The sequence below is a fragment of the Idiotropiscis lumnitzeri genome, chromosome 18 (genome assembly GCF_059441095.1).
Source record: "Idiotropiscis lumnitzeri isolate Australia: NSW breed Sydney's pygmy pipehorse chromosome 18, RoL_Ilum_1.0, whole genome shotgun sequence".
Taxonomy (NCBI): Eukaryota; Metazoa; Chordata; class Actinopteri; order Syngnathiformes; family Syngnathidae; genus Idiotropiscis; species Idiotropiscis lumnitzeri.
The window spans coordinates 10,870,524-10,882,010 of record NC_142408.1 but is presented as its reverse complement, the minus strand read 5'-3'; the positions used below and the strand labels follow the sequence as shown (position 1 = coordinate 10,882,010).

The 11,487-nt window shown below is 40.8% G+C and overlaps 1 protein-coding gene across 1 annotated transcript in view; it reads right to left on the bottom strand.

Annotated features, from left to right (window-relative positions):
- Window positions 1–11,356, bottom strand: part of camkk2 (calcium/calmodulin-dependent protein kinase kinase 2) — a 14,072-nt gene extending 2,716 nt beyond the window's left edge. Inside the window, exons 1-16 of the mRNA XM_088281313.1 lie at window positions 10,945–11,356; window positions 8,036–8,330; window positions 6,909–7,226; window positions 5,381–5,428; window positions 4,068–4,121; window positions 3,279–3,330; window positions 3,070–3,203; window positions 2,694–2,730; window positions 2,534–2,555; window positions 2,349–2,437; window positions 1,960–2,159; window positions 1,764–1,817; window positions 1,601–1,674; window positions 1,414–1,501; window positions 1,149–1,280; window positions 365–462 (exon numbers count right to left, since the gene is read on the bottom strand). Coding sequence (XP_088137439.1) covers window positions 365–462; window positions 1,149–1,280; window positions 1,414–1,501; window positions 1,601–1,674; window positions 1,764–1,817; window positions 1,960–2,159; window positions 2,349–2,437; window positions 2,534–2,555; window positions 2,694–2,730; window positions 3,070–3,203; window positions 3,279–3,330; window positions 4,068–4,121; window positions 5,381–5,428; window positions 6,909–7,226; window positions 8,036–8,269 — 1,634 coding nt within the window. The 5' untranslated portion in view covers window positions 8,270–8,330; window positions 10,945–11,356. The remainder of the gene's footprint in view (window positions 1–364; window positions 463–1,148; window positions 1,281–1,413; window positions 1,502–1,600; window positions 1,675–1,763; window positions 1,818–1,959; window positions 2,160–2,348; window positions 2,438–2,533; window positions 2,556–2,693; window positions 2,731–3,069; window positions 3,204–3,278; window positions 3,331–4,067; window positions 4,122–5,380; window positions 5,429–6,908; window positions 7,227–8,035; window positions 8,331–10,944) is intronic.
- Window positions 11,357–11,487: the final 131 nt, after the last annotated feature.

Here is an 11,487-nt window from a genome sequence, read left to right as displayed (position 1 = left end):
GACATTTTCATGTGAAGACATATTTTCAAAAACAAATGATTTAAAATACCACTCACCATTATCTACACTTACAACGAGCATTACAAGTATTACGACAATAAAGACACAGGGTGCCGTAAAGTGTCATGGCGATTGATGAATAAAGTTTTTGTTAGTACGTAGTTGTTGTCTGAACATTATTGGACATGTGGCGATCGCCCTTGTTCCCCGTCGCTGATATAAATCGATTCGGGCTAACGGCGATCGAGGTTAGTCTCAAATGGTTAGCCGTAGGATAACAACAACAGCAACAACAAAACAGATTCATTTGCGATACGAGAACGTGCAATATTTCACGAGAGTGTGCGCATGTATGTGCCCTTACATCTGCCCTGAAGTGCACGAGTTGCTGCATCCCTCTTTACGCGCCCAGTCGAAGGGGTTCCCGAAGGAGCGCTTTCTCAACATGGTTCTCACCAAAATCTGGTAAAAAAAATAAATAAATAAAATAAATAAAAAAAATGAACAGAACACTGTTTGAGATGATAAAAAAGCAAAACACAAGAATTGTCACGAGGGACTTATTTTATATACTGCGACGTTTGCTCGCGCAGCAGCATGATTGCGCAAGTCACTAAATTACCGTCACAATATCAATGAAAGATATAATTGGCTTACTCAAAATTGTGTTTTTTCTATCACGCCTGTGGAGACTCTCGGCCATTAAGGTCATGGTAATCCGCAAAGGTTGTATCAAGGAAAATTAACTCTCGTTTGTCAAATGAATTTTTTACTTGTTTTCAGAAGACGTTCAAATATAACCTAACTTACCGGATGCGTATGCTGTTAGACTAATGGATATGTCACATGCAAAATCATCCCAAATCCAGCAACTTTTTACTTTTTGCTCCCTTGCTTTTTTTTTAACATTTTTTTTTCATTTTCGGCAATTATGATGAATGCAGTTTTATTGCATAGTATTTTACTATGACTTCATTTATTTATCTACAGTAAGAGGCTCTCAATTGCCACACCCCCCACAAAAATCTCAAATGTGTTTTCACAGTAAAAAAAACAAAAACTTTGATCTTAAAGAATATCAACAGCCTAAAATTAGCAAGGTGTACTTTTTTCATAATTCAGTTAGCATATGGCGTACGTAGTCGTACCACTGTTGCCAGGCTCGGGATGTGTTTCACCGAATTCTCCACTTCCTCCTCGGTCACCTCAATCAGCATACAGCAGTTGTCGTCTTCAGGAGGGAGAGGCTCCGCGCCGTGCCTCGTCACCCATGGGTGCACCTGAACACAAAATCGAAAATACTCTGTTGGGTTCGAGAAAACACGAAAATCGTGAAAGAAGATAAACCACTTCAAGTGCTGGAGAGTTGTCGGTATTCAGCAGTAAAATATTCACTTTCACACTTTATTTTACCTTAATCTGTGGAATTGAGATTCTGGTTTCTGGATTCTTATCCAGCATTTTGAGCAACAAATCTTTGAGGTCATCTGATATGTCAGCACTGTTGAGACAACAAGACTTACACTTGACCTTCTTCATTGGAAATGTTATCAAACAAGCTGCTGTTAAAAAAAAATTAAAAATAAGAACACAAACTGACTGCTCAGGTAACTCCACTGGTTGTGTCTTGATTTTTTGATGCAGATTGAGGATCCGCTCATCCATAAACGGACACTGGAAATGAAAACAAATAAACAGATGTTTTGCTTTTAATCAACCCTCTGAAGATGAGAATATTTGACTAAAATGATGCACCAACTCACCACTCCAAAGACAAAGCAATGAAGTGTCACACCCATTGCCCAAACATCCAAAGCCTGGGGGGGGACATTGAAAATGTGTGTATTAGTATATGAGAGCAGATTGTAGTATATATTTTTTTTTAAACTAAAAAAGTGTCTTGTAATACTGCTCCTCATCTCTAGAGGGCGACGGTTAGTCAGCTGACATCTACTTCACCTTGCCGGAAAAGTTTTTCCTGGTATCTGACAGCGTTTCAGGGGCAAGGAAGGCGGGCGTTCCCACAGTGCTTGTCAGGAGGGCGTCGGCCCCCTCGAACTGGTTGCTGACGCCGAAGTCGGCGATCTTGATGTGGCCGTCCTCACCCACCAGCAAGTTGGAGGGCTTGACGTCTCGGTGGATGATCCGCTGATAATGTACTGTGAAAATGGAGCATTACATTATCCTCCCACCGTGACATCATGAATTTTCAGGCGTCACGATGACAAGGATTTAAATATGAAGTTATCTTTAGTGCTTATGTGGTACTGAATGTAATGTGTGTTAAAAAAAAAACGGTAACGGTAACAGGCAGGTCGAAATATAAAAGGATGCGTGTGGTTACTCACAATACTCGATTCCCCTGAGCAGATCCTGGAAATAAAAGCGAGCCTGGTCCTCGCTGAAAGGTTTATCTGTGGGCACCTCCATCACAGCACTGGACACAAACCCAAATCCAATTAGCAATCATAACTAATGAGATTGAATTCGCTTGAGTGAGACAACCATTACAATACAAGAGGCTTCCGCTTACCCTTGCTTGACCAGCTCAAACACTGGAAGGCAAACATGTGATTAGTAAAGTAAAGCTTTGCGATCCCCACAACAGAAAAATTAAAAAAAATGTTTGATATGGACGTGTGTGTGCATGGCCTGTGCTGTGGGGAAGGTAAGGTTGTCTGGCCACGACGTACCCATGTACAGATGGTCCTCACCGGGGTCATCCAAAACCTGGCACCGAGTCACACAAGTGATGACAAAGGAAAGATGCACTTAATGCTACAAAAAGCACTAATTTGAATAGGCTTTAATTTAAAGATAATGTCAGCCAACTACATTGAATCAAATGTTGTCAACTACGCACGTATTATAGACAATATATTTTTCGGATAGGCAATTAGAATTGATACAATTTTGTCATTATAATAAAATGTTGACAAAGAAGCAGTAATCTGCAGTTGAAAATGGCATGCAGGAATTCTAAATTGTGGATAATAATCAAGTGTACTTTTGCCACTGAGCACAATGACTCAGTCTACAATATGTTACAACATTAAAACTCTCATTCACCTCTACTAGTTTGACCACATTTGAATGATCCAACTTTTTGAGGATGGCAATCTCTTGGTAGACTCGCTCCAGGGGTCCTTTGGGCTGAGGGGGGCCCTCAGGAACCGCCTTGGCTCCCCGAGGTGGCGGTCGTCCTGATAGTGGAGAAACCACATTAGTCGTCGCAAACGTGTTGAAGAGATAAGGATGACATCCGTATGCCGACTTACGCGGGAATCCCGCCTGCCTCATCAGCCGCTTCTTGGACAGAACCTTCATAGCCTGCAAGGATTGGAAAGAGAAACGATTAAGGAACATCCACATGGGTCCTCTAAAGTCGGATTTTTGGAAGAATTATGCCTTTAAACTCTTGAAGACATCTTGGTCCTGCTTTTCCACGCCCACTCAAATATGATCTTAACTTATTTTCACTCATTTCTGTTGCAAAATAACACAGACTTTCAATCTTGAGGAGACCCTCTCCAAAATTGATTGTTTTCTATGTGAAAATCAATTTACATTCTACATATTATATGGCTGCCAGGATGGCTGAGTGGTCTAAGGCGCCGCGTTCAGGACCCAGTCTCCCCAGGAGGCCTGGGTTCGAATCTCGAATTTCCCCATTGTGGGACTAATAAAGGGAATTATTATTATTATTATTATATTAGCATTCGACCAGCGTCCCGAAATAATTCTCGGCACCTTATCACATGCTTCACTGTTTGTGAGAATTTTTTTTTTAATAACCTTAATGCCCTAGTTATTATGATCGTGATACAATCAGCAAATTTGCAATGCAAGCTATGTCACTTAGGAGAGTGAAAATAATCGCACTAATTAAAAGAACCGCAGCAAATGTTGCGCTGGTGTGTTATTGCTCACGTGAGAATTTCACATGCGCGGTTCATGTGAAAAGGTCGCGTGACAAGTGTCGAGGGATGCGGGCAAAGTGAGTGAAACAAAGGTTAATGTCGCATCCACGTTTTGTTGCGTACGTGCCAAGTGTTTCAGTGACTCACGTAGTAAGTGTTGTCGTCTTCGTTGTAAGCCAGCTTGACAACACCGTAGGAGCCCTGTAGTCGTGGGGGGGGGGGGGGGGGGGGGTAAACAGAAACTGTAACAGGAGCCAATGACATCAGATGGAGCATCTGTCAATGCTTTATGGGAGACAACATGCGAAGATGAGCACAGATGAAGTACGCAAATATGCACGTGAAGGGATGTGAGTGTTGCAGCGATATTGCAACGGCTAGCTTAAATGAACGATAGCAACGTTAGCATCTCACACAGTGTAAAAAAACGGGACTGGGTTAACAGAGAGAATCAGATTTGTTTGTAGAGAAGCAGACTCATCTCATCATCAAGGATCGGCCGACAAGCGACGAGCTAACCGACACTTTTCCATCGCGATTGTTTTCATTCGGGACACGAGTGAGCTAGAGCAGATCGCAGATGACTTTGGGCGAGAGACTCTCAAAAAGGAGTTTTGTTTGCTAAGGAGCAGTTACATACAAGTTATGATTGCGGAAAATCACAATGCCATGATAGCGTCCGATGTAATGGAGCATAGATGTGAGCTTAGCATTCGCCATAAGCACGCAGCTGTCACACATTTTTATCCATCTAGCTGTTTTTTTTTTGTTTTTTTGTTTTTTTAACTGGAGTGAGTTTTATACACGTCATGCTATTTTTGGTACAGTACAGTAGACCGTTTTTGGGAATGAAATGTAATAAAGCGGTTATCTATGCCACGTAATTGGAACGGAGGTGAAAAAATAAGCGCTAACATCCTAGCTCAGATGCTCGACATTAACCTCAGCCCAAGCTCCAACAAGCTAAGTTTGGGTAAACTTTTCATGGTTTTTTTTTTTTTTGGATTTATTTAAAATGATTTTGAAGCGTACAGAGCATCTTTAGTCGACAAAAATACAAATCAATAGTTTTATACTGTTTTGGGTGTTTTAAGGCCACCAAAAAAGCACTTTGATGTAAGTCCAATTAAATCTGAATTCCACTTTATAGTCAAATGTAAGATTTTTTTTTTTTTAATTAAGACCCATTTATATTTTACAGTCCTGTAAATCTATATTGGCGAGCAAGATCCACTGAGTGGAGCACAACTCTTTGGAGAGTCCTATTTATACCAGCCCCTCATCCATCTTGCAACTCTCTGGTGGGCCGTCTGGCTCGCACAAAGCTCGGGAAATGAGGACATCCGGGAAGAAGGATGTCATTGCCTGTCCTCCATGATGAACGTTACTTGACAGACATGTGGTCGGCCAAAGGGAGAAAGTGACAGAGGAGTTGGTGAAGAGGAGCGATTTGATGATACCTTTCCTATCTCATCTTTCAGCTTGTACTGGTTGAGTTGAACGCAGTCCTTGAGGAGCAGCCAGGGAGACGAGAGAGAGAAAGAGGAGCAGAACATGTTAGATTTTTTTTTTCTTCGAATAAATGTAGACATTAGAGTCTTTCACAAAATGCATTTGAAAATGTCCTTACAAAATGTGATGGGCAAGGACATCCTATGAAAGCTTGCTTTTCGTCTATCGAATACTTTCAATGGCTCTTGAGAGAAACTAATTCAACATTGACAAGCATTTGAAACACCACACATTGAGGTATCTTCACAAATGCCACATGTACAAATCCCAAACGAGCATCAAGAGTTGACAGACTCATTCTCCGCTTATTATGCAGCGTCTGCGATTCCACAGATGAGATTTATGACGCAGCTTTGAAGAATATTTTGTCCTGCGGCATTTCTTTTTTTTTTTGACAGCAGGTGCCAAAGACGGATGAGAACAAAGACACTGCTGTGAAGCATCTGAAGCCAGACTACAGAGAATAGTTCGCCACAGAGGGATACAGTGACTAAGCAAGCTGCTATTTTTAAATGTAGTGTTGTGAGTGAAGCGGCGACACTAATAGTGCTGTGCGATCCAAGTATAAGATGCAGAACAAACTCTACATTATCGACATTTTTAAAAGCGTTTTTGTTTGACAGCAGTTCATCATTTGTCATCTACAACCATTGGGTAAAAAGGGGGCGGGGTATGTCAATTTCTAGCTCATTCATTTGCTATTTATGTCTACCAACTATAAATCCTTACCTTTGAGATCACTCTTTACCAGTGGCATTGCTGTTTTTTGAAACAAATGAAAATGGGAGGTAAAAAGCTACATAAATCTGTAAAAAAAGATGCAGTGTTTTTGCTAATGCAGATATTGAACTCATAATTAATGGATGTTCAAGAGGAGCTGGGAGTCAAAAAATGCATTACGTTGGCTACTTTATTATATCAGAAATGGCTTCTGAAAAGCTGCAACTTCCCAGCATTCCATGGGAAAAAATGCACGTTTCAACACGTGAACTTGACCAAAAAAAAATGAATAGCAAATGTGAAATGTAAGTCCTGTAAAAAATATAAAAAATATAAAAATATTATTAATACATTATTTTATATATATATATATATATATATATATATATATATATATATGTGTAAATAAAATAAAAATCTGTTAAAAAAATCATTAATTTGTACACAAAAGTATTTTTTTTTAATCCTGAATAAATATTTGTAAATGAAGTGTTTTAAAAGATTGTATTTAATCTTTTACCTAAAAGTTTAATAAAACTTAACTTATAAGTGTAATAAATAAATAAAATTTAACAAAAGTACTGGGCTGGATTAAAAAAATTGTTTAAGCAACTGTATCATTTTGCACAGCTTTGACATTTCATTCTGAGATCACTTTACATACCACTATCATTGATGTCAAATGTTTATTCAACACAAAAAAAAAATAATTAAAGAGGGATATTGCTTAAAATGTAAATAACAGGTGTGCCCTACCTGGAGGTCTGTGATGGATACACTGTGGGATTCCACGGTGGGTCGGCGCGGCAAGCGTGGGGAGGAGTGGGGTGATGTGATGGGGGAGTACGGTAACGACGGATAAATGTAACGGCCATTAAGTCCTGGGGAGCTGCAGGGGGACGTCTGCGTTTGCGAACGCTCTTGTAGTGACAGTTTCCTGTCTGACAAGTTCAGCCGTGCTCGTTGCTCTTCGCAGGCCGGCAGCAGAGCCTCCGAGCGGCCCACCGTGTGAGACAGAAGGTCGCAGGACGGGGTGGGCAAGGGCGGCGTTTCGGAGCTGTCCATTTCTTCCACCTGAGAAGAGAGGAAGTATATGGACAGTGAGGAAGAGAAATCGCTAACAATTTACAGTGGCTCCTCAAAGTTCAACCACAGTGTCTTCGGATTTTGAAAAGAATGGAGAAAGCTTTAGAGCAAAGCAGCTAATAATAATTGTCCCCCGGGTGTACTAAGTTTGAGTTCACTTTTAATGTTACGGAGTCAACAAAAATTTGCATACAATTAAGCAAATGAAATACATTTACACCAACTAACCCGGACAAAGTAAATTGACCAGTCAGTGACTGAAGTGGGCTGTATAAGAAGGCTCAAAAGTGGATTTTAATTGTTTCAGCTCTTACACATTTTTTTTAAAAACCAAAGCAAAAAATAAATAAATAAATGAATAAAAATTAAAAAAAAAAAAAATTCAAATCATAAGTATTTTTAAGAATTGTGAAAATAAACATGAATGGAAAAGCTTTAAAAAAAGAGAGGGGGGTGGGTTGCAGAAAATGTTCTAGAGTTTCAGGGTGTGGATTTTTCAGCACATCGATAAAAAGAAAACGCTCATTTTGCTTATGGCAACAGGTTTTGCGAATAAACAATGACAGGTTTGTGACCGGAATCCTTCCAAACCACAAAAGCTCGATCAGCAATCTGTCCACGATCACTTTCGTAGACAGTCGAGAGTCGTGTGGCACACGCTCTTATATGAAGTCTCCTCTCCTCGCAGTATCCGCAAATTTTTGGTCAAATTCTAAATTGCGTAATGTGATGGGGATTTACTTTCCAGGATTCTACACTTTGAGGCGTGTATAATGTTAGGCATGTTTTCATCGTACCTCCTCCTCCCCACCAGGCGCTCCAGATGGTCTGCTGGGTTCACACTCTGTGACCACAATGAGGGACTCCATGGGGTCTGGCGACGGCGTTTCCGAGAGGGTGCTCAACGGGGGCGCGGGACAGCTGCACAGCAGATCGGGGAGCGGTTGCGAAGACTGCGGCGCTGGAGCATGACCGCCGCAGGAGGCGACGGGCTCAGCAGCGGGCCAGGCGGTTACGTGACAGGGGAACATGGTGCGTCTTTGCGAACACTGACAACTGCTCCATCGGATGCCAACCTCACGGGGATGACGCCTAAAAGCCCCCACACCCACAACAACAACAACAAAAATGGTAACATGGTAGCTCTGAGCAGGCTGTGATTTGGTTTCACTCAGAAGCAATGGCGTCAATCCAGAGCGCTCTCAGGTCTCAAAGGATGTATCCGCCTCCTCAGTCCTGCTCTGACTCCAGTGAGTCAACGAGTTATTTTCTAGTCTGCTCCATACTTTTACCTTTCCTCTCAACAGACTCTCAAACCGAAGACCTTTGTCATTTATCACAATACGCAAGCGAAGAATGACACGGGCTACAGTTATTAATCCTATTAGAAGAGAGGACATGATACCACCGCATTCATAGAATAGAATCCCTGCGTGTTTTGTATTAAAAAAAGAAAAACAAATTTTTTATCAGCGTACGCCACTAAAATTGAGCTCTATTCGCCATCAGCCTTGTGGGAAGAATTTAGGGAGACCCTGACCTGATCACTATTCAGTCACTGGGCACATTCACACTTATGGACAATTTAGAGTCGTATACGTTTATTAGTGCTGTCAAGTGATTACATTTTTTAACTAGTTAATCACAAAAAATTGATTAATCGCGATTAATCACATTTTTCAACTAATATTTTTTTGTGAAGCTTGTAACAGATATTTACTTGAATAATATATTTGAATTTATGCCAAATTACCACATATGACGTGTATTTAATTCAAAGACTGCTCGAATAGCTTTCTTTGATTCTTGAATATGATCCAAACGGAGACATCTTTTCAGGTAATTTTCTCAAAACTGCCCACAAGCACCGCACTGCAGCAGTATTGATTTGCAAGGCCCAGTGGTAAATTGAGCAGGGTGTTTTGTTCTGAGATGATGTGCTAAAAGATGGACAGCTAAAATGGTACAATATTTGCAAAGTATGCAAATTATTTTTGAAGTAAATCAAAATGAGTTAAAATATTTAACAGAGTTAATTTTTTCATCTTAAACTCCAGAGGTAATCCATTAATTTTGAAAGCCCCTTTATATGAAGATTTTGGAATGTGGGAGGAAACTTGAGGATTCTAACCCAGATCGTTGACTGAGAAGCAAACATGCTATGTACTTGGAGTTGAAGCGACTTATCAGCTATTCGATGTTGGCATGTTAATTTAGACTTTCCATTGGTTGCTGGTTGATCAAATCGTTTGTTCACAGGATTACATAAAAACGACATAAATGATACAAAATTTCATCCAGGGCAGACTCAAAGAATTTGAGAGTTTTAATTCACAAGTATTAGCGCTAGAGGTGTCAAAAAAGAGTCTACAACTATCAGGAATGATGGAAATCCGTCTGCAGCCTTTAACTTTACTGATCTGCTGTGATCACTGCAGCTCAATGAAAAAAAAAGAAAACAAATCAGAGAAAGCAGTCTGATTCAAGCCTTTTTAAATAGCAGCTGCCCAGCTCCAGATGATCTACTTAGTGTCTTATTGTCACAAAAATCACATGGCCTGACCTTCTCTAACAGGGGAATAAGGTTGGGTTCACAGAGCTTGTGTGAGGGTGGTGAGCAAAGTCGTGTGCAATTTACAGCATTAAATGTACGCACACGGATGCTGTCCTAAGGACATACATGTACAACACAGGCCATCTGGATAAGAGAAGGATCCACGGCTTCATTATGAGATCAACAAGGCGACCCTGAGTGTGATCCGTGGAAGAGATAAGCTGCTGTAAATGGACGGATGAGCATCCTTCACCAACTTCATTTAAACGATCACATATAATCACAGCTGAATTAAATGTCAAAATAAACCATTCATCACTCGAGGTTGAGATAATGTATCATTGTGCATGCGTGAGACAACATGATTCCGTATTAGTATAAAAGTAGTTGAGTCAAAGAAACAAATGAAAACAACCCACGGCCACTAAATGAGGAAATTCATTAATTACAACGATCATTTGCCGTTGTGGATTATTGTGAGGAGCTCATTGCTATAATTGCCAATTAACTCTCTTTATACAGTTTTAAGATCATATCAAACAGCTTTTAAATGATTCCCAGTCTAGGTCATTAAGCACTCAAGTCATTAACTGTCATTGTTCAAAGTGAATTCAACTGACCATTAATCAGACCACAACAATACATCGTAAAACGCTTCAATTGGACCCCATGTGCAGTAGTTCATATGAGCACATCACATCGGATGCATAGATTACAAAATCCGAGCAGGAGAACTAAGTGTTGTGCTCGATCATATCGTTTTGTGTTTGCATTGCATGTCAACACTCGCGTGTGATACGCTGATGCGTTCAATGCTCTGCTCGTTCTCACGACCACTTTATTAGGTTCAATAATACAAATTCCTGTCGATGTAAACCACTCTGTCCAAGAATACAAAACGAGGAGCCCTTTTCAATGTCAATCAAACAACAAGCATCCAATGTCGGTAACAAACAAATTCATTTTGAAGCATCGTTCCCGTCGCCGAACGTCCCACCGGGCTAACTCGGCTAATGTTAGCAGCCGCTGCCTCCCCTGATCGAGGTGCAGATGTTAACGCAGGAGGCAAGGATGCCAGCGTCAACGTCCAAGTGACGACTCGAAACTCGGAAGCAAAAAGGCCGCTTGGTTAGAATAAAAAAAAAAGCTTACCTTGTCGGTGTGTTTAGGCCTACACATGGAAAACGTGTAAAGTGGTCTCCCCTCTTCAGAGGCAGCGGAGATCTGACAGCTAGCTTCGTCCAAGCGAAGCCGAGCAGAGAATGTTGAGACTGAGCAAGTGCCTCACAACGCTCAAGTAGTATTAGAAAAATTGAATCAAAAAGAACAACGGGGAGAAAAGTGAGGACGGTTAGTAAGCTGAAGAAAAAAAAACGACGCCCACCGAGAGAGACTGTGCTGGCTTTAGTATAAATCTTGTTTATCTTATGACCCAAATTTTATACTTGGCTCTCGGGAATCTCCACTTGAATTGGTGGTCCAGCGGCTCCCCTAGCGGCCTGTTGGATAGCTGCAGGTCAATAGAAACTCAAGAGGCATCCTCGACGTCCTCGTTTTACGACGGAGCTCCGTTGTTACAGACGTTACGAATTTGTATCCAAGTATTCACTGATCACTGATGCAGGAGTAAGAATTGTAAGGTTAAATAATATGACGTTCTTAAGCCACTGCGCAATGGTGTTTTTTGCGCATCGT